This window comes from Pongo abelii, chromosome 4 (genome assembly GCF_028885655.2).
Source record: "Pongo abelii isolate AG06213 chromosome 4, NHGRI_mPonAbe1-v2.0_pri, whole genome shotgun sequence".
NCBI lineage: Eukaryota > Metazoa > Chordata > Mammalia > Primates > Hominidae > Pongo > Pongo abelii.
Genome location: NC_071989.2, coordinates 42320713 through 42344942, shown reverse-complemented (window position 1 = coordinate 42344942; position 24230 = coordinate 42320713). Strand labels below are relative to the sequence as shown.

Sequence of the window (24230 nt, the reverse complement as noted above, 5' to 3'; positions counted from 1 at the left end):
TGGCTGTCAACCCTTATCTGGGCCACACCACAATGCTAACTTATTTTCACTTATCCTTGAGAAACGATCTGAAAATCTGCCTCTGCTAAGACATGAGTAGTTAATAACTGGATAAAAGCATTAAAATATATTTGAATGCTAAAGAAGAGGTTGTGTGATTGATTCAAGATAAAACTGGAAAACGTCTAGGGATGCTAGAATTTTTCACCTGAAAGAAAGAGGGAGTGTATTCTGTTGGTGGGATTTGGGGCTTTAGAAACCAAATGATGAGAAGAAAAGTATTTTTCAGAGCATCCTTCACATTACCTGCATAAATGGGTAAGCAGCCACAGAGAAACTAAAGGAAGTTGTGACATTTCACCAAGCATAGAACCTGAGATCTGGGGCAAGCCAGAAGCAGACAGAATTCGCTGATCACTGCTTCTTTCCCATCCTACCTCATTGATGGGGCCCACTTACATGTAATATCATAAGAGATATCATTTTATGCTTTGCCTCCTTGCTGTTTCTTTTGTTTTTAGTCTTCTGCTATATGGTGCATATATTCATTGATATCTTTTACCTCTAGAAGTTTGGAAGGTACGTGTGCTGTTTTACTTGTAAGTCCTAAAATCAAGCCATTAGCCTCTAATTATCAATGTCAAGAACGAAACAGCAAGTGTTTGCTTTTTCAGTGCTGAGATAATTAGTATATTTGTGCCTTCCTCAACACCCATAACCTTTTTTTGATGTTGTTTTGTGTTTTAATTATGATCTGTTATGTTTAATTATGTTTCAATTATAGTCTGAGATCATTTTAAGTATATTATCCTTTCAAAAATTGTGTTTTTTTGAACACACAACAGTTGTTCATACTTTCTTTGAATGATTTCAGTGCTCAACATCAGTGCTTTCCTATCATGACATAGATTATGAGTTTTTACTCTGAGGTAACTTTCATATAACTGACTATACCTTCAAGTAATGCTTATTGTCAGGGACTCCAAGAAAAATGGTTCTTATCTTGCCATACTCATCTTCACTACTAACTGGAACTCCCCCAAATTAGAAGGTATTAAAGGCCAAGACTACCTCGTTTCCTACAACGTCTGCAACACTTCATTACCTTCTTAGAAGATAATGGAATCTTTGATGACTGCGTTAATCTGGTACCATCTGTGCTATATCTACTAGAAATCCATTGATGTTGTATTCATAGTATGCCACTGCTACTACTCCCTACTACTATTCACTTATCATTTCAATCAGGATTAGGGGAAAGAACAGTTCTGAAAGAAAGACTTAATCACATCACTCCTTTGCTTCAGATAGCCCAGCTAATTCCTTATCTAGAGAATAGTATTCGAACTGCACAGAAGATCCTTCATTACCTGGTCCAGACCACCTTGAATTTGCACCTGACCAGTGTCTTACTCACCTTGCCCTTGTCCTGGTCTTGTTCATATATATAGATAAAAACAGAGCAAAACTTTTTGTCCTTAAATTGGTTTATTTAAGGTCCAAAATTTAAACCATCCCTTATTTTACTTATTTTATTTTTGGTATTTTATTTAGCATTAAAAATCTGAATGAAAATCAACTCAGAGCAAGCAAACACATCAATAGTGATCAAACATGGAAACATACAATATAAATAAACACAGGGCAATTATCTATGAAAGAGTTATCTTTGCATTTTGACAAATAACAAGGGAAGTATCATCCTAGGCAAAGCCATCTACAGTGCAAGCCAAAAAACACTTTGAAAAAACATTCCCAGTGCTTTTGGCTATGAATATTAGCTTCTCAATGTTAACAAACATGAAGAACTACTCAAATCAACCAAGGATATCATTCACTGACAGTCACTGGGAACCTCTCGGAAAGTGTTAGTCATTCATGACTGTTTGACTGTATTGACTGACAGGTCAAGTATTTTTTTTAGTAGTAATATCAAGTGAAGAACATCTTTTTATAATTTATTTTACATTTTCCTCTAGAAATTGCTTATTGCAAAGTTCTATGAATTCCTATAACATTTATACATAGAGTAACTGTTAAACCTAAGTTAAATTCCACAAGACATTACTGTGTTTTATGAGGTCAGCTTTCCTGATCTATGTTAAGCCTTCTTCCAAATTACACTCAACCAGCTAGGAACGTTAGGTCATGAATTCTTCACAGCAGAGAGTAAATATGCTTATTTTGACTGGGATCAAAGGACAGGCCTTCAGTATGTTGATATATTTGCTATAAATTTCTAAAACTATGTACAAGAATTGCTCCCACCTCCTTTAGTTTTATAACCATAAAAAGCTGTTTATCGAATAAATCTGTGGACTTCTTAAAGTTTGGGTAATAAATCAAGAAAAAGGAGATAATTTTTTTTTGGATAATGGTAAATCTAAGTAATTTTCATTTGCTAGTTTATTCTAGTCATATCTTTATTAATCTAAGTTTTTTATACTTAGAGTAATAAAATAACTGGATTTGCACTTATGCACATCTCAGTCTTTTTAATTTAAAGTACATGTAGTTATGAATTATTAACCACTTTTTACTATTAGATGAAATCAAGTTACTACTAATTTTATGTGCGCATTTCTATCAGGCATAAGAAAAGTTGTTAACCTTCATTTCTAGTTAATCTAACACAGTCTTTTGATGACAGATGCCTTTTATCATCCCAGAGTCAGAGAACTCAAGAAAAATTAGGTGCCAGAGTCTGGTGCTGATCATAAATCCAAACGACACAGTCTTGAATGCTACAATCCTGAATGTTGAAATACAGAAAGATCAACATCTCTAAAGATCAAAATCTCTAAAGTCTAAAATCACTAAAACCTAAAATTTCTAAAGTCTAAAATTCAAAAAATCGAAATTCCAAAAGATTAAAGTCCCAAATATTGAAATCCTGAAAACCAGATTCTGGGTAATGTATTAACGTGTTTTCGGTTGTAGGCAGGATGGTTCATATTAGTTGCATCATGTGAGGTGGGACTATTTCCTTGCTATTGTCTTTATTTGGAAATTAAGTATGATTTGAGGAGGTACATATGAGTGCCAAGTTGAGAAGGGGTGGACTTGTGGACTGATTAAGGAATACCTAGAAAGCTGGTACAGCATTATTTTGGGTGTATCTGTCAGGGTGTTTCTAGAGGAGATTAGTGTGTAAATTTGAGTTGAGGAGGTGGGGAAGATCTGCTGACAGAGTACTGCTGTTACTAAAAGTGTTAGAAATTGGATTACTGCCTAATGAAAATTTTTAATGGGCTTTTCAGATAAAAAGCTCTCATTGTAGTTTTCCTAGCATTAAACTAAAAGATTTCTTTCTTTACTTTCTACATATGCTTAACACATGTCTTCTCTTCGTACATTTTTTTCCACTTTCCAAGTTTTCTTTTAGGATCAAGGGGTACATATGCAGGTTTATTAACTGGGTAAGTTGCGTGTCATGGGAGTTTGGTGTACAGATAGTTTTCTCACCCAATTAATCAGACTAATACTCAATAGGAAGGTTGTTAATCCTCCAACCCTCCACCTTCAGCCAGGCCCCTGTGTCTATTGTTCCCTTTTTGCATCCATACATACTCAATGATTAGCTCTCACTTATAAATGAGAACATGTGATATTTGGTTTTCTGTTCCTGCATTAATTTGCTTGGCATTATGACCTCCAGTTCCATCCATATTGCTGCAAAGGCCATGATGTCATTTTTTTAATAGCTGCATACTATTCCAAGGTGTGTATCTACCACATTTCCCTCTCTCTCTCTTTTTTTTTTTTTTTTCTTGAGACAGGGTCTTACTCTGGCACACAGGCTGGAGTACAGAGGTACAATCACAGCTCATGTCAGCCTTAACCTCTTGGGCTCAAGCCACTCTCCTGCCTCAGCCTCTACAGGTACATGCCATCTTGCCTGGCTAATTTTTTTTTCTCGAGACAGGGTTTCACCATGTTGCCCAGGCTGATCTCAAACTCCTGGGTTTAAGCAATCTACCTGCCTTGGCCTCCCAAGATGCTGGGATTACACGCATGAGCCACCATGCTCGGTCACCACATTTTCTTTCTCCAGTCCACTATTGATGAATATCTAGGTGGATTCCATGTCTTTGCTATTGTGAATAGTGCTGCAATGAACATACACATGCATGTGTCTTAAGGAAGAAAAATTTATATTCATTTTGGTATATAACCAATCATAGAATTGCTGGGTCAAATGGTAGTTCTATTTTACATTCTTTGAGAAATCCCTAAACTGTTTTCTACACTGGCTGAACTAATTTACATTCCCACCAGCAGTGTATAAGCATTCTCTTTTCTCTGCAACCTCTCCAGCATCTATTATGTTTTGACTTTTTAATAATGGTCATTCTGACTGGTGTCTTATCATTTTGATTTGCATTTCCCTAATGATTAGTGATATTGAGCATTTTTTCATGTTTGTTTGCTGTGTGTATGTCTTCTTTTGAGAAGTGTCTGTTTATGTCCTTTGCCCATTTTTCATTGTGTTATTTGTTTTCTGCCTACAGATCTGTTTGAGTTCCTTATAGGTTCTGAATATTAGACCTTTGTTGGATGTATAGTTTGCAAATATTTTCTCCTACTCTGTAGGTTGCCTGGCCTCCCCAATTGCTGGAGCTACAGCCACTGTTGCCGGAGATCCAAGGTCCCTGGGTCTCTGCATGTATCTGAGCTATGGGTCTGCCCAGACCCCATGCAGCTCTCTTGTCAGTCTGGAGGCCCTGGGTTGGGGGGTGTCAGTGGGGATCTCCTGAGCCCAGGGTTGCTAAGGTCTGTGGCAGAAATGTGAGTCCATGGGGGCTGTCACTCCCTCACTGTTTTCCTTGGTGGTGATCCTGCCCTGGCTCTGTGTCAGTCCCATATGGGTGGCTATCCTGTCTAGCTGTTCCCTGTTCTCCATAGGTCATTTTCTTCCTCAATTAATCCCAATGTGTCTACCTGGATGATCCAGCTGAAGAGATAGTGTTTATGCCCCATTCATTCTCTCCATGACAGCAGCATGCACTAGCTGCTTCTATTTAGCCATCTTGGCACCCCCATCTTTGGTACATGTTTTGAGACCAAGGTTATTATTATTTTTCTTGCCAGTGTTGCATAATTTCTATTGCCTCCTACAGGGGAGGAGATGACTTTTATTAGGTAGAGCAAGCACTCTTTGAGACTTACCAACGTTAACCAGTTTTGAAAATGGAGGGAGTAATTGTGCTCTTCTTCCATCCTTCAGTAAACCTCCCCTCAATCTCCTTCACTTTTTTTTCAAATTCTCCCCAAACTTTCAATTTTTAAGCATCTCAGAACAGACTTTGTCCTCTTCTTTTGGTACCCTCACTGTCTCGGTGATTTCGTCCAGGCTTGAGCTTTGATCCTCCATCTCTCTGCTAATGCTCCCAAATACTTATCTCTAGTGCAGACCTTGCTCCCAAACTCCAGACTCATACATCCAACTGCTGACTTGCCATCTCCACTTGGATGTCCAATAGTATGCCAATTCAGCATGTCCAAACTAAACTCCTACCCTTCCCCCACAGAGCCTTTGTGCTGTCTCTTCCCTCTGCTGCAACACTCCCCCAGAAAGCTGATTGGCTAAATTCATCTCCTACAATCTTTTCTAAAATATTACCATTTCAATTAATCCTGCCCTGACTGCTTTATTTATACTGTAACCTGCTTCTCTCTCTAACCCTAGGCCCCTAGACACCCTAATCCTCCTTACTGTTCCTGCTCTACCTTTTTTGCCCACAGCACTTTTATAACCTACTATTTGATTTCCCTATTTATTTTGTATCGCATCTCCCATCCCTACTCCCCAGGATATAAGTTTCTTAAGGGCACCATCTTTTTCTCTTTAGTTTATGGTATATCTCCAGCACCCAGTACACTGCCTGGCACATAGTAGTTACTCAATAATTTATTTATTGAATGAATGTATGCCAATAAACAAACCCATTTCTAAACTCCCAGTAGATGTAAATTTGTGTATACAATTATGAATGAAACTTTAGCATATGAAAAAAAAATCTATCTTATTGCCCTCCACACTGCACTATTTTCTTTTCCTCCATGCATTAACTCCTTCTCTTGTTTAGTTACTTCTCCTCCCTTCTCCTTTCTTCTCTTTCCTTGTCAAGTGCCCGGTGGTCTTTTGCTGCACCTTGGCTTATATTCAGTGAACTGTTGAAAAGTGGAGTAACACACAAGCGAAAGCCCTATTTGAATCTCTTTTCCTAGAATTAATATCTCTGGACCTTTGTTCTCATTACTATGTGTGCAGAAAATTCAGGAAATATTCTCTGAATTTAACTGAGATCAGCAAAACTATATACCCAATTAGCCCAGACTTAACTATATTGTTGAATGAATATGTAAAGAAGCTTTAAAATGAGGGTGTGTGTGTATTATGACATACAATGTTGTCATCTAGGAATGAAAGATTATGCATGTGATGTATAGCCAAACAGGCTCTAAGACTCATAGAAAATGAAATCATTTGAATTTTATATTCTAGAATGCATGGCTTTTAAATGCTGGATTTTTTCAACTCAATCAGAATTTAACAGGCATAGATTCTGTGAGTTAGGGCACAGAGTTGACCAATTTTTTCAGATAAGAACATGCTAGATCTAAGGTAGCTATTAAAATATTAAAACCATAATCTCGTTTCTTTTTCCCTTCTAGTATGTGAATGAGAATTTCTATAGTGCTGTGTCATATCCTCAGCCTGGACTAGGAAGCTCACAAGTTCAAATGTCATTCTAGAACCATGTTGAATTCAGGTGTTTTTTGCTGAAGATATTTCTGAGTGGCCAAAGCATTCCTGCTCTTTCATAAAATCTAAAGAACTGATTACTCCAGTACTTAGTGGCACTTTTACTAATAAATATAATACTTGAGAGGTTTTTTGTTTGTTTTTCTTTACCAAATATATCTTTTGTGAATACTTTCTTCCAGTCTGTGTCTTGCTTTTTTATTGTCTTGACAGTGATTTTTACAAAGCAGAAATTTTAAATTTTAATGATGTTCAATTTGTTATTTTTTTCATTGATTATGCCTTTGGTATTGGATATAAGAAGTCATCACCAAACTCAGTTCATCTAGATTTTTTTCCTGTGTTATATTCTAGGAGTTTTATAGTTGTTTGATTTACATTTAGGTTTTTGATCCATTTGGGGTTAATTATTGTGAAGAGTGTGAGGTCTTTGCCTAGTCTCATTTTTTTTGCATGTTGTTATCCAGTTGTTCCAGCACCATTTGTTAAAAAGTCTCCTCTTTTCTCCATTGTGTTGTGTTTGTTTTCTTGTCAAAGATCATTTGACTATATTTATGTGAATCTATTTCTGGATTCTCTATTCTATTACATTGATGCATTTGTCTACTCTTTCACCAATACCACACTGTCTTAATTACAGTGGCTTTATAGTGAATCTTGACATCAGGTAATGTCTGTCTATCTTTTTCTTCTCCTTTAATAATGTGTTAGCTATTCTGGAATGTATGCCTCTCCATTATAACCTTTATAATCAGTTCATTGATAGTCACTAAATAATTTGGGGGATTTTGACTAGTATTGCATTAAATTTATAGATCAAGTTGGCAAGAACTGACATTTTGACAATATCGAATCTTATTATTCATGAACACAGAGTATCTATTTACTTAGTTCTTTGATTCTTTTATTAGAGTTTTATAGTTTTCCTCATATAAATCTTGTACATATTTATTAGAATTATATCTAAGTATTTTATTTTTGGAAGATACTAATGAAATTGTATTCTTTTTAATCTCAAATTCCACCTGTTCATTGTTGGTACACAGAAAAGCAATTGAAATTTTATGATACCCTTGCATCTTGCAACCTTGCTATAATCACTTACCGGTTCCAACATTTTTTTTTTGTTGATTCTTTCCAATTTTCTAAATACACAATTATGCCATCTGCACACAGTTTTATTTCTTCCATCTCAATCTATACACATTTTCTTTTCTTGTCTTTCACAGCAGCTAGGACTTCCAATATAATATTGAAAAGCAGTAGGGAGAGGGACCATCCTTGCCTTGTTCCTGATCTTAGTGGAAAATCTAAGTTTCTTACTATTAAGTATGATGTTAGCTGTGGGGTTATTTGGTAGATATTCTTTATAAAGTTGAGGAAGCTTCCCTGTATTCCTAATTTACTGAGAGTTTTATCATGCATGGATATTTGATTTTCTCAAAGGCTTTTTCTGCATCTATTGTAAACCTCCATTGTTAAGGTATTGACTGACATAATTTTCTCTTTTGCTGAGAGGTAAGTTCCTCTTAAGATAAAAATTGAAAAAATAAAAAAAATCTTTTGTGGGAAACTTGGAAATATGGAAGTCAGTTGAGTGACAGAGAAAACAAAGAAGTCAGAAAAATATTATTATTCATTTGTTGAACAAATACATATTAAGTGTTTATTATGTTCCAGGTTCTCTTCTAAACAGTGCGGACAGAGCAGTAAACAAACAAGACCAAAATAGTTGCACTTATGAAGCTTATACCATAGTGGGGAAAGACAATGAAAACACACACACACATATTAAATTATTTGAAATATAAAAGGGATATGGGCTATGAAGAAAAACAAAGTGGCGAGAAGGGACAGAGAGGGTAGATCGGGTACATCTTACAAAAGGGAGGTGTATTAGTTTTCTGCTGCTAGGTAACAAATTATCACAAACTTAGTGGCTTAAAACAACACCCACTGTCCAGCCTCAGCTTCAACGTGTGCTGTGCTCAGGATCTTACAAAGTTGCAATCAAGGAGTCAGCCAGAGCTCGTTTCATCTGAGGCTCAGGTTCCTCTTCCAAGCTCATGTGGTTGTTAGCAGAATGCATTTCCTCCCAACTGTGGAACTCAGGGCAGGATGCTTCTACACAGCCAAAAGAAAAGATTCTCTGTAGTTTACAGTCTCTGAGCTCCGGAAAAATCTAGGCACTCTTTTAAATGAGCCACCTGATTAGATTAGCACCACTAGTATAATCTCCATTTTTATTTACTTAAAGTCAAATTGATTTGAGCTCTTAATCATATCTGAAAAATTCTTTTCACCTTTGCCATATAAGGTAACGTTATCATGGAAGTACTATCCCATCTCTTTTGCCATATTCTTTCAGTTAGATGCAAGTCACAGGTGTACCCACACTCAAAAGGAGGGTTTTACAAAAGGCTGTGATTCATTTGAGGCCAGCCCAGAGTACACCTGTCACCAGAGGTTATAGGAGTCTTCAGCAAAATAAGGAGACAGAGCAAGTGGATATTTAAGGGAAGAACATTACTGACAGAGGAGAAAGAAGTGCATAGTTCCACAGGTAGGAATATGCCTGGGAAGTTGAACATCAAGCAACAAGTCCAGTGTGATTGGAGCAGCAACGCACAAGGATAGTGCGAAGGTGGTCCAGAGTGGGAACAGGTTGCCCAATTTTACAGAGCTGTGAGGAATGTTGTCAAGATATTCTACATATTACGTTTTTAACATTTTCATGAAGTCTCACTCTTTCAGCAAATCTAGAGGACAAATAACAAGAAATGAAAGGTACTTATGTATTTTGTGACACTATCAGGTGTCACAAAAAAGCACAAGTTGTGATTATTTGTTCTCATCTTAGAGAATTTTAGCTCAATTTTAACATAGCTGCATGTTGCTTTTCTGCAAGGAACAAGGTCACTTTACTATACTGGGGCTCTCAACTTTGTCATTACAGTTAGAATAAAATGGAACTCTTTCCTGAATAAAGCCATGGGAATAATATGTAACTAAGATAATCATTTAATTCAAGGGAAGCGGCGAAGCACTGGGTTCTACATCTTATAGAAAATGAAACAGAAGGTGTATAGCTGAAGTAAACAGAAAGTAGAGGCAAAAATAAACCAGTTCCAGAAGACATCATGTTAAGTGAAATAATCCAAGTACAGAAAAACAAACATTGCATGTTCTCACTTATAATGTGGGAGCTTTAAAAAATGAATTCATGGAAGTAGAGAGTGCAATGATGATTGCCAGAGGCTGGGAAGGGTAGTGGGGAGGAGAGCACAGAAACGGGTTAGTTATGGGTGCAAAAATAACAATTAGAATGAATAAGACCTAGTACTTAGTAACACAACAGGGTGACTATAGTTAACAATAATTTATTGTTGTTAACTACAATAATTTATATGCTTTTAAATAACTAAAAGTGTAGAATTGGAATGTTTTTAATACAAAGAAATGATAAATGCTTGAGGTGATAGATACCACAATTACTCTGATTTGATCATTACACATTGTATGCTTGTATGACAACGTCACCTGTACCCCATAAACATATACAAATATCATGTACCCATAATAATTCACATAAAAATTTTAAAAACAAAATAGAAAATAAAACTAGTTCCTGGAATGGCTGGTAGTGGAATATCATTCTCTGTCAAGTTCTCTGCTTCAATTCTCCCTTTCCCCTTTATTGGAAACAATTATTTAATGAAAACAAGATTAAGCAATGACTATAGTACGGATTGGCACTTGCAAATCTATCCATAACTGCTTTTCCACTTTAATATTTTTAATTAAAAGGTGTCATCTTGCTTTGTGGTGAACAGAATATGAGTTTTCCCTCACCAGATAAGGCTCATGTCCCAAATCCCACCCACCTATTTTCTCCACTGGGAGAGGGGAATTGATGGCATGCTCTACCTGAGAATGTAAGGTAGCAAAGTGCTCCTGGAAAGGTCACAACATTCTCTTTTAATGGACACGCCATCAAGGAGATACCACATCTCATTTCCTTACTATTTGAATTCTGAAAGGGCTGCCCATGCTTCTGTCATAGGACCAACTGGTTTGTTTGCCTGCTGTGCAGTCACATAGAAGCAGGGTTTACAGCAGAAGAGGAGTTTAATGATGGCAGGGTACTGAGCAAGGAGATGAGAGGAGACCATCAAATAAATCTCCCGAAGGAGTTCTGGGCTGGTATTTCTAAGGGGATTGTGGATTCTTAAGGGGATGGAAAATTGAGGTCATTGATTGGTTGGGGTTAGGAGGATGAAAGCATTGGGTTGTGAAAACTACATTCTTTGCTGAGTCAGCTTCCCCTGTGGCCCTTCAGACCAGTAGATGTCAGTAGTTTCACTGTTATGCAGGACATGAAAGAATGTCTCAAAAGGAAAACTAAACATTTTAAAATGTTTGAGTTGTTATCTATAGAGCAGTTAAGAAGAATTATAATCTTCTAACAGAGTCTACGTGATTCTAAGGCAATAGGCAAACAACTATGAGGACGCGGGTCAGAGAACAAGCTGACCTAATGATTAGTGCTGAATGTACTGCAAGCTTAATTTATTTTTGTTTTCCCCCTCCCTTCTTCCCTGATTAACTTTATAAAATTTGTAGGAATGGTTTCAGTTCCTCTAATCTGGCAGTGTAATATGCTTAGATTTTATGAAACGCATTCCAATTTTAGGATTCTTTCTATCAGGGCTAAAAATAAGGTTAGTGGGGGAAGTGCTTAGCTAGAAACATACCTGCTCATAACCTTGCCTCTCATCCTGCAAGTGAGTACTCAAGTAATCCCCTCAAATAATGTTGCCAAGGTAACTCCTACAAAACAAAGAGCTTTGTTTTTGCATACTTCTGTTGACACAGATACTATGAGCTTAAATAAACTGATTAGTGAACTCCAATTGTAGTGAGGATAAATATCTCCAATTCATAGAAGCCATGCAAAAATAAACTCTTTAGGTTTTCCTTTTAAAAAAACAAGTCTCTGAACCAAGTGCTGGAGAGCTCTCCCTTTTCTGTGAGGAAAGGGAAATTCGGGTGGAGCTTCTCAATACACCCAAGAAACAACTGATGACTGAGGAGTGGGATTAGCCTTTCTTTAGTACCCTCCCCTCCAAATATTCCCTAGACATCTCAGACCATCATATTAACATGATAAAGTTCTTTACTCAAGGATTAGGTAGCTTTCAAAATGCATATGGTATGTGAAGAAAAAAAAAGCTTGCAACTGTCTACCTGTGGTAGAAAGGAAGTCATTTACAAGTTTGTATCATATATTTTACTCCTATCTCTGTCTCTTCTCTAACCCTTCCAATCCAGTCCAGCATCTCACCACTTATCCTCTGGAAATTCCAACTTTCCCCATCAAAGGTGACTCTGCCCCCTCAGGCCCTTTGTGTATATTATAAACTTTAATTCCCCAAGATAGGGCTGGATGCAAACAACACTACTCAAAGCCTTTTGGTAAATGTTTGAATTTCACTAATGGCTGATTTTCTCTCTATTTTAATTAAGAGGTAAATACATTTATCTAAGACAAGAGCTAACAACCCTTTTTATTTTAAAGGGCCATAGAGTAAACATTTTTGTCTTTGCAGGTCATGTGGTCTATGTGCTGTTTTCCAATCAAACGTTTCATCAAAACAGGTAGCAGGAGGGTACTAGTTTTCTGATACCTATGTAAGCCATTTTTTTCTCAGTAACAAGACTAATCTCATATTCTAATATGCTACTTCTTCTGTAGACATAACTTTACTTTTGTCCATTTTCCTCACATACCCATCCACTAAACATGCAAAAAAAAATTAAGAGAAGAATTTGATTATTTTACAGATTAGGCTCCCATCCCAAAGCCGCTATTTAAATTTATGGTTTTTACCTTCCAAAATTCTAATTTCTACTCCAGTGGTTCTTGAAGTAATATCTGAAAAACACTAGGAGTATATGAGACTGTTTTAAGCAGTCTGCAATGTCAAAACTATTTTGATAATTATACTAGGATATTACTTGTCTTTTTCACTGTGTTGACATTTGCACTGATGGCACAAAATTAATAGTGGGTAGAACTGCTGTCACCTTACCACAAATCAAGGCAGGGCCAGTTTAAACTCAGTTTGTACTTTTTTAAAGGCAAGTTTCAGTTAAAAATGTCCTAATGAGCCAATAAAAATATTAATTTTATTAAATCTTAACCATTCAGTACTTCTCTCTTTAATAGCCTGTATGAAAAAATGGAAAGTGCACATAAAGGACTTTCACTGCATACCAAAGTACAAAAATTGCCTCTGGGAAAAGCTCTTGCATGACAGTTTGAGCTGCAAGCTGAACAAGCCTCTTTCCTCATTTTTATTTGTAGGAATGCTGGCAGACAAACCATGGTTCTTCAGACTTGAGTATCTGGCAGGCACTTTCTCAAAAATGAAATAAGCCTGTCATTTAAAGGAAAACATTGATAGTAATCCAATGCCAATGACAATATATGACCTTTAGAAAGAAAATTAGAATTATAGAAAGCTTGTACCTGCAACTATGAGATTAACAGTTTCACAATATTTAAAAATGCTTCTGATAAGATTGGTCATAATATTAACCAATGCTGGAAGCATTCCCTTTGAAAACTGGCACAAGACAAAGATGCCCTCTTTCACCACTCCTATGCAACATACTATTGGAAGCTCTGGCCAGGGCAATCAGGCAAGAGAAAGAAATAAAGGGTATTCAAATAGGAAAAGAGAAAGTCAAATTGCCTCTGTTTGCAGATGACATGATTCTACATTTAGAAAACCTCATCATTTCAACCCCAAAACTCTTTAGGCCGATAAGCAACTTCAGCAAAGTCTCAGGATACAAAATCAATGTGCAAAAATCACAAGCATTCCTATAAACCAACAACAGAAAAGCAGAGACCCAAACCATGAATAAACTCCCAGTCACAACTGCTACAAAGAGAATAAAATACCTAGGAATACAGCTAACACGGGATGGGAAGGAGGAATAAGAGAGGACACAAACAAATGGAAAAACATACCATCTTTAGAATCAATATCAAGAAAATGGCCATTCTGCCCAAAGTAATTTATAGATTCCATGCTATTCCCATTAAACTACCATTGACATTCTTCACAGCATTAGAAAAAAACTATTTTAAATTTCACATGGAAAAAAAAGAGCCTGTATAGACAACACAATCCTAAGAAAAAAGAACAAAGCTAAGAGGCATCATGTTACCTGACTTCAAACTATACTACAAGGATATGGTAACCAAAACAGCATGGTGCTGGTACCAAAATAGATATATAGACCAATAGAACAGAACAGAGACCTCAGAAATAACACCATGCCATCTGATTTTCGACAAACCTGACAAAAACAATCAATGGGGAAAGGATTCCCTATTTAATAAATGGTGCTGGGAAAACAATCTAGCCATATGCAGAAAACTGAAACAGGACCCCTTCCTTACACCGTATACAAAAATGAACTCAAGATGGATAAAAGACTTAAATGTAAAACCCAAAACCATAAAAACCCTAGAAGAAAACCTAGGCAATACCATTCAGGACATAGGCATGGACAAAGACTTCATGACGAAAACGTCAAAAGCAATTGCAACAAAAGCCAAAATTGAGAAATGGGATCTAATTAAACTAAAGAGCTTCTGCACAGCAAAAGAAGCTATCATCAGAGTGAACAGGCAGCCTACAGAATGGGAGAAAATTTTTGCAATCCACTCATCTGACAAAGGTCTAATATCCAGAATCTACAAGGAACTTAAACAAATTTACAAGTAAAACCAAACAAACCCATCACAAAGCAGGCAAAGGATATGAACAGACACTTCTCAAAAGAAGACATTTATGCAGCCAACAAACATGAAAAAAAAAGCTCAACATCACTGATCATTAGAGCAATGCAAATCAAAACCACAATGAGATACCATCTTATACCAGTCAGAATGGCAATTCTTAAAAAGTCAAAAACCATAGATGCTGGTGAGGCTGTGGATAACTAGGAATGCTTTTACACTGTTGGTGGTAATGAATGTAAATTAGTTCAACCATTGTTGAATACAGTGTGGTGATTCCTCAAGGATCTAGAACCAGAAACACCATTTTACTCAGCAATCCCATTACTGGGTATATACCCAAAGGAATATAAATCATTCTACTATAAAGACACATGCAGCAGTATTTACAATAGCAAAGATATGACCAACCCAAATGCCCATCAATGATAGACTGGATGAAGAAAATGTCATACGTATACACCACAGAATGCTATGCAGCCATAAAAAGAATGAGATAATGTCCTTTGCAGGCACATAGATGAAGCTGTAAGCCATCATCCTCAGCAAACTAACATAGGAACAGAAAACAAAACACCGCATGTTCTCAGTCATAAGTGAGGACATATGAACACAGGAAGGGGAACAACACAAACCAGGGCCAGTTGAGGGGTGGGAGGCGAGGGGAGGAAGAGCATCAGGACAATTAGCTAATGCATACGGGGCTTAAAACCTAGATGACAGGTTGATAGGTGCAGAAAACCACCATGACACACGTATACCTGTGTAACAAACTTACATGTTCTGCACTTGTATCCCAGAGCTTAAAGTAAAATTTTAAAAAAACCTCACCACTGAGGGCTACAGTGTTCTGTGTGTCTCAGTGGACATGAAAAGCAGTCTAGGCCATAAAGACTGCAACTCCTAGGTGACTCCTAGTGTTAAACTGGGACAAGAGACAGTGGACTGGAGTTGTGGGGAGATGCAACCTGCTAGGATGCCAGCTGGGGAAGCTAAAGGAGTGCTGACATCACCCCTCCCCCAACCCCAGGCTGCACAGCTCACAACTTCAAAGCAGACCTCTTCCTTCCACTTAAGGAGAGGAGAGGGCACAGTGGGGAGGAATTTGTTTTGCATTTTGGATACCAGCTCAGCCACAGCATGATATGGCACCAGTCAAAGTCATCAGGCCCCATTCCAGGCATTTCTAGCACAACCTGGGCCAGAAGGGAACTGGCTGCCTTGAAGGGAAGGACCTAGGTCTGACAGCATTCATCATTTGCTAATTGAAGAGCCCTTGGACCCTGAATAACCAGCAGCGATACCCAGGCACTATGTTGAGGGCTTTGGGTGAGCCTCTGAGACCTGCTGGCTTCAGGTGAGACTCAGCACAGTCCCAGCTGTAGTGGCTATGGTGTAAAACTCCTGTTGCTTGAAACAATCAGAGGGAAAAGCAAAAGGGGACTTTATCTTGCACCTTAGGTACTAGCACAGCCACAGGGGAGTAGAGCACCAAGTGGGCCCTTGGGATTCTTGATTCCAGGAGTTGAATGTTGGATGGCATTTCTAGACCTGCCCTGGGCCAGAGGGGAGCCCACTGTCCTGAAGGGTGAGTCTCAGGTGAGGCAGCATTCACCATAAGCTGACTTAAGAGACCTTAGCCTTAAGGGAATATTGGCAGTAGTCTGGCAGTAGTTCCCATTGTCTACAGTGGTGGGGGCTAAGAGGTAAGGCTTCTCTGCCTTGGGAAATGGGAAGGAAGAGTGGGAAGGACTATGCCTTGTGAATTGAGTGCCAGCTCAGCTGTAGTGCAATAGAACACCAGGTAGACTTCTAAGGTTTTTATTCTAGTGCCTGACTCCCATATGGCACCTCTGGACCCACCCAAGACCTGGGGGAACTCCCTAGACTGCAGGGGAGGACATAGGCCTTCCTGGCTTTGTGATCTGCTTATTATAGAGCCCCAGGGCCTTGAAAAACATAGGCAGTAGCCAGAGGGCAGTCACCGCAGGCCTTGGGTGAGACATAGTGCTGTGCTGGCTTCAGGTCTGATCCAGCACAGACACAGTGGTAGCGGGCACAGGGGTGATTGTGTCACTCCACCCCCAGCTTTACATGACCCAGAACACACACACACAAACACACACACACACACACACACACAGAAAGAAAGAGAGAGTGAGAGAGAGACTCCAGTTTTTTGGGAGAAAGTAAGGGAAGAGAACAAGAGTCTCTGCCTAGTAATCCAGAGAATTCTCCTGAATCTTTTCCAAGGTGGTACCTCTACAAGTCTGCAAGAACCACAGTGTTACTGAGCTTACGATGCTTCCTGATGCAGATACAGGTTAAATCACAGCGCTCAAGTCTTACTGAATATCTAGAACGCCTTCCCAATAAGGACATGTACAAATAAGCCCAGACCATGAAGACTACAATAAATATCTACCTCTTCAATGCCCAGACACTGAAGAACATCTACTAGCATCAAGACCATCCAGGTAAACATGACCTCACCAATGAACTAAATAAGGCATTCATGACAAATCCTGGAGAAACACAGACATGTGACCTTTCTTTTTTGTTGTTGTTTTTTTAATTTTATTATTATTATACTTTAAGTTTCAGGGTACATGTGCACAACGTGCAGGTTTGTTACATATGCATACATGTGCCATGTTGGTGTGCTGCACCCATTAACTCGTTATTTAGCATTAGGTATGTCTCCTAATACTATCCCTCCCCCCTCCCCCCACCCCACAATAGTCCCCAGTGTGTGATGTTCCCCTTCCTGTGTCCATGTGTTCTCATTGTTCAATTCCCACCTATGAGTGAGAACATGTGGTGCTTCATTTTTTGTCCTTGTGATAGTTTGCTGAGAATGATGGTTTCCAGTTTCATCCATGTCCCTACAAAGGACATGAACTCATCATTTTTTATGGCTGCATAGTATTCCATGGTGTATATGTGCCACATTTTCTTAATCCAGTCTATCATTGTTGGACATTAAGGTTGGTTCCAAGTCTTTGCTATTGTGAATAGTGCCACAATAAACATACATGTGCATGTGTCTTTATAGCAGCATGATTTATAGTCCTTTGGGTATATACCCAGTAATGGGATGGCTGGGTCGAATGGTATTTCTAGTTCTAGATCCCTGAGGAATCTCCACACTGACTTCCACAATGGTTGAACTAGTTTACAGTCCTACTAACAGTGTAAAAGTGTTCCTATTTGTCCACATCCTCTCCAGCACCTGTTGTTTCCTGACTTTTTAATGATTGCCATTCTAACTGGTGTGAGATGGTATCTCACTGTGGTTTTGATTTGCATTTCTCTGATGGCCAGTGATGATGAGCATTTTTTCATGTGTTTTTTGGCTGCATAAATGTCTTCTTTTGAGAAGTGTCTGTTCATATCCTTCGCCCACTTGTTGATGGGGCTGTTTGTTTTTTTCTTGTAAATTTGTTGGAGTTCTTTGTAGATTCTGGATATTAGCCCTTTGTCAGATGAGTAGGTTGCAAAAATTTTCTCCCATTCTGCAGGTTGCCTGTTCACTCTGATGGTAGTTTCTTTTGCTGTGCAGAAGCTCTTTAGTGTAATTAGATCCCATTTGTGAATTTTGGCTTTTGTTGCCATTGCTTTTGGTGTTTTAGACATGAAGTCCTTGCCCATGCCTATGTCCTGAATGGTATTGCCTAGGTTTTCTTCTAGGGTTTTTATGGTTTTAGGTCTAACATTTAAGTCTTTAATCCATCTTGAATTAATTTTTGTATAAGGTGTAAGAAAGGGATCCAGTTTCAGCTTTCTACATATGGCTAGCCAGTTTTCCCAGCACCATTTGTTACATAGGGAATCCTTTCCCCATTTCTTGTTTTTGTCAGGTTTGTCAAAGATCAGATGGTTGTAGACATGCAGCATTATTTCTGAGGGCTCTGTTCTGTTCCATTGGTCTATATCTCTGTTTTGGTACAAGTGCCATGCTGTTTTTGTTACTATAGCCTTGTAGTATAGTTTGAAGTCAGGTAGCATGATGTCTCCAGCTTTGTTCTTTTGGCTTAGGATTGACTTGGTGATGTGGGCTCTTTTTTGGTTCTATATGAACTTTAAAATAGTTTTTTCCAATTCTGTGAAGAAAGTCCTTGGCAGCTTGATGGGGATGGCATTGAATCTATAAATTACCTTGGCCAGTATGGCCATTTTCATGATATTGATTCTTCCTACCCATGAGCATGGAATGTTCTTCCATTTGTGTGTATCCTCTTTTATTTCATTAAGCAGTGGTTTATAGTTCTCCTTTCAGAGAATTAGAAATATCTGTGTTGAGGAAACTCCAAAAAATTCAAGATAACACAGAGAAGGAATTCAGAATTCTATTGGATAAATTTAACAAAGAGATTAAAATAATTTAAAAGAATCAAGCAGAAATTCTGGAGCGGAAAAAAATGCAATTGGCATACTGAAGAATGTATCAGGGTCATATAATAGCAGAATGAATCAAACAGAAGAAAGAATTAGTGAGCTTGGAGACAGGATATTTGAAAATACATGGTGAGAGGAGACAAAAGAAAAAATAAAAAATAAATAAAAACAATAAAGCACACCTACAGAATCTAGAAAATAGCCTCAAGATGGCAAATCTGAGTTATTGGCCTCAAATAGATGGTAGGAAAAAAGATAGAAGTAGGAAATGTATTTAAAGGGATAATAACAGAATTTCCCAAACCTAGGGAAAGATATCAACATCCAATTACAAGAAGGTTATGAAACACCAAGCAGATTTAACTCAAAGAATACCACCTCAAGGAATTTAATAATAAAATTTCCAAAGATCAAGGTTAAAGGAAGGATCCTAAAGTAGCAAGAGAAAAGAAACAGATAATATACAATAGAGCTGCAATACGTCTGGTGGCAGATTTTTCAGTAAAAACATTACAGGTCAGGAGAGAGTGGCATGACATATATAAAGTGCTGAATGAGAAAAAGTTTTATCCTAGAATAGTATATCCAGTGAAAATATTCTTCAAACGTGAAGGAGAAATAAAGACTTTCTGAGGCAAACATAAGCTGAAGGATTTAGTCAATACCAGACCTGTCCTACAGGAAAAGCCAAAGGGAGTACTTCAATAAGAAAGAAAAGGAATGTAATGAGCAAAAAGAAATATCTGAAGATATAAAACCCACTGGTAATAGTAAGCATGCAGAAAAACACAAACTGTTATAACACTAACTGTGATGTGTAAACTACTCATCCTCTGTATAAAGACTAAACAATGAACCAAATAAATAAATGACTACAACAACTTTTCAAGACATAGTACAGTACAGTACAATAAGATAAAAATTAAAACAAAAAAGTTAAAAAGCGGGAGACAAAGTTAAGGCATAGAGTTGTTCTTTTTTTAGTTTTCTTTTTGTTTGTTTGTTTATGCAAACTACGTTAAGTTGTTGTCAGGTTAAAATAATGGGTTATAAGATAGTATTTGCAACCTTCATGGTAACCTCAAGCCAAAAAAGATACAACAGATGCACAAAAAATTAAAAGCAAGAATATAAATCATATCACCAGAGAAAATCATGCTCACTAAAGGAAGACAGGAAGGAAAGAAAAAAGGAAGAGATACCACAAAACAACCAGAAAACACATAGCAAAATGGCAGGAGGAAGTCCTTACTTCTCAATAGTAACATTCAATATAAATGGACTAAACTCTCCAATAAGAGGTCATAGAGCAGCTGAATGGATGAAAAAACAAGACCGACTGATCTGTTGTCTATAAGAAACACACTTCACCTACAAAAACACACAAAAACTGAAAATAAAGGGATGGAAAAAGATATTCCATGCCAATGGAAACCAAAAAAGAGCAAAAGTTGCTATACTTCTTTCAGACAAAACAGATTTCAAGACAAAAACCATAAGAAGAAACAAAGAAGGTCAATATATAATGATAAAGAGGTCAGTTCAGCAAAAGAATATAACAATTTTAAACATATATGCACCCACACTTGAGCAACGAGATGTATAAAGCAAATATTATTAGAGCTACTCCAATACAATAATAGCTGGAGACACCATTTCAGCATTTCTTCCAGACAGATCTTCCAGACAGAACATCAAAAAAGAAATATTAGACTCAATGTGCACTACATACCAAATGGATCTAATAAGTATTTACAGAACATTTCACCCAGTGACTATAGAATACACATTCTTTTCTTTAGCACATGGATCATTCTCAATGATAGACCATATGTTAGTTCACAAAGCAAGTCTTAGAACACTGAACATACTGAAATAATGCCAAGCATCGTCTCTGGCCACAGTGGAATGTAACCAAACGTCAATAACAAGAGGAATTTTGGAAACTATACAAACACTTGGAAATTAAAGAATGGGCTCCTGAATGACCAGTGGGTCAACGAAGAAATTGGAAAATGCTTTGAAACAAATGATAATGGAAACACAACATACCAAACCTATGGGATACAGCAAAAGCAGTACTATGGGGGAAGTTTGTAGCTTATCAGTACCTACATCAAAAAACAGGAAAAACTTCAAATAAACAACCTAATGATGCATGTTAAAGAACTAGAAAAGCAAGAGCAAATCAAACCCAAAATTGGTAGAAGAAAAGAATAAAGAGCAGAGCAGAAATAAATGAAATTGAAATGAAAAAAAATACAAAAGATCAATGAAACAAAAAGTTGTTTTTCAAAAAAGTTAAACAAAATTGACAAACCCTTAGCCAGACCAAGAAGAAAAAAGAGAAGATCTAAATAAAATCAGAAACAAAATAGAAGACATTACAACTGATACTGCAGAAATTCAAAGGATCAGTAGAGACTACTATGAGTAACTGTATGCCGATTAACTGGGAAATCTAGAAGAAATGGACAAATTCTTAGATACATACAACCTACCAAGATTGAACTACGAAGAAATCCAAAACCTGAACAGAGCAATAACAAGTAATGAGATCAAAGCTGTAATAAAAAGTCTCCCAGTAAAGAAAAGCCCAGAATCTAACAGTTTCACTGTTGAATTCTACCAAACATTTTAAGAATAACTAATACCAATCCTACTCAATCTATTTCAAAAAACATAGGAGGAGGGAGTGCTTTCAAACTCATTCTATGAGGCCAGCATTACCCTAATCCCAAAACCAGTCAAAGACACATCAGACAAAGAAAACTACAGGCCAATATCTCTGATGAATATTGATGCAAAAGTCCTCAACAAAATGCTAGCAAGCTGAATTGAAAAATACATTAGAAAGATTATTCATCATGACCAAGTGGAATTAATTCCTGAGATTCAAGAATGGTTCAACATATGCAAGTCAATCAGTGTGATATATCATATCAATGGAATGAAGGATAAAAACCATATGATTATTTCAAGTGATGGTGAAAAAGCATTTGATACAATTCAACATCCTTTTATAAAAAACTGGGTGTAGAAGGAATATACCTCATCATATTGAAGCCATATGTGACAAACCCTCAGCTAGTATCATGCTGAATGGGGAAAAACGGAAATCCTTTCATCTAAGATCCGGAGCACAACAAGAATGCTCATTGTCACCACTGTTATTCAACATAGTACAGGAAGTCCTAGCTAGAGGAGTCAGAAAAGAGAAAGAAATAAAGGGCATCCAAGTTGGCAATGCAGAAGTCAAATCTTCCTTCCTTGCAGATGATATAATCTTCTATTTGTAAAAACCTGAATACTACACAAACAAACCTAGAACTGGTAACTAAATTCAGGAAAGTTGCAGGATACAAAATCGGCATACGAAAATCAGTATGCTGATTTCTATATATAAAAATCAGTGTGGCATTTCTATATGCCAACAGTGAAAAATCTGAAAATGAAATAAAAAAGTAACGTCATTTACAATAGCCACAAGTGAAGTTAATCGCCTAAGAATTAACCAGAGAAGTGAAAGATCTCTATAATGCAAACTATAAAACACTGATAAAAGAAATTGAAGAGGACACCAAAAAATGGAAAAATATTCCATGATTATGGATTAAAGAATCAATAATCTTAAAATGCCCATGAAACCCTAAGCAATCTACAGAATCAATGCAATTCATATCAAAATACCAGTGACATGCTTCTCAGAAATAGACAAAACAATACTAAGATTTATATGGAACCACAAAAGACCCAGAATAGCCAAAGCTATCATAAGCAAAAAACAAAACTGAAGGAATCACATTACCTGACTTCAAATTATACTACAGAAGTATAGTAGCTAAAACAGTATGATACTGACATAAAAACAAACACAGAGGCCAATGGAATAGAAAAGAGAAGCCAGAAATAAACCTGCACACCTATAGTGAACTCACTTTCAACACAGGTGCCAAGAACTAATACTGGGGAAAAGACAGTCTCTTCAATAACTGGTGCACAGAAAACTGGATGTCCATATTCAGAAGAATGTAACTAGACTCCTCTCTCTCTCCATTCACAAAAATCAAATCAAAATGAATTAAAGACTTAAATCTAAGACCTCACACTATGAAACTACTATAATAAAATGCTGGGGAAAATCTCCAGGACATTCATCTGGGAAAAAATTTCTTGATTAATATTCCATGAGCACAGGCAACCAAAGCAAAAATGAATAAATGGGATCGCATCAAGTTAAAAAGCTTCTGCACAGCAAAGGAAACAATCAATAAAGTGAAGAGACAACCCAAACAATGGAAAAATATTTGCAAATTACCCATCTGACAAGGGATTAATAACCAGAATATATAATGAGCTCAAACAACTCTACAGGAAAAAAATCAAAATGGGCAAAAGATCTGAATAGGCATTTCTCAAAAGAAGACATATAAATGGCAAACAGGCATATGAAAAGGTGCTCAACATTATTGATCATCACAGGAATGCAAATCAAAACTACAATGAGATATCATCTGATCCCAGTTAAAATGGCTTATATCCAAAAGACAGGCAATAACAAATGTTGGTAATGATGTAAAGAAAAGGGAACCCTATGCACTATTAGCAGGAATGTAAATTAGTACAACCACTATGGAGAACAGTTTGGAGTCTCCTAAAAACAAAAAACAAAAAAATAGAGCTACCATATGATCCAGCAATCCCGTTGCTGAGTATATACCCAAAAGAAAGAAAATCAATATATTGAAGAGATATCTGCACTCCCATATTTGTTGTGGCACTGTTCACAATAGCTAAGATTTGGAAGCAACATAAGTGTCCATCAGCAGACGGATGAAGAAAATGTGGTACATATACACAATGGAGTACTATTCAGCCATAAAAAAGAATGAGATCCTGTCATTTGCAACAATATGGATGGAACTGGAGGTCATTATGTTAAGTGAAATAAGCCAGGAACAGAAAGACATCATTTGTTCTCACTCATTTGTGGGATATAAAAATCAAAACAATTGAACTCATGGACATAGAGAGTAGAAGGATGGCTACCAGAGGCTAGGAACAGGAGTGAGTGGGTGGTGGAGAGGCAGAGATTGTTGGTGGGTCCAAAATATTTATAAAGAATGAATAAAATCTACTATTAGCACAACAGGGTAACTATAGTCACTAACTTAATTGTACATTGTAAAATAACTAAAAGAATGTAACCGGATTGTTTGTAACACAAAGGGTAAATGCTTGAGGGGA

At 37.1% G+C, this 24230-nt stretch overlaps 1 protein-coding gene across 5 annotated transcripts in view; it reads right to left on the bottom strand.

Annotated features, from left to right (window-relative positions):
- FBXO4 (F-box protein 4) overlaps positions 1 to 24230 on the bottom strand; it is a 362228-nt gene that overhangs the window by 231582 nt on the left and 106416 nt on the right. Inside the window, exon 6 of one of the 5 annotated variants that reach the window (XM_024247635.3) lies at positions 8399 to 8893. The exons of 3 other annotated variants lie outside the window; for them this stretch is intronic. In XM_024247635.3, the coding sequence (XP_024103403.2) occupies positions 8766 to 8893 (128 nt within the window). In that variant the 3' untranslated portion in view covers positions 8399 to 8765. Of the gene's footprint in view, positions 1 to 8398; positions 8894 to 24230 lie in introns of those variants that run through there. One more of the 5 variants, XM_054555522.2, reaches the window with a different exon arrangement.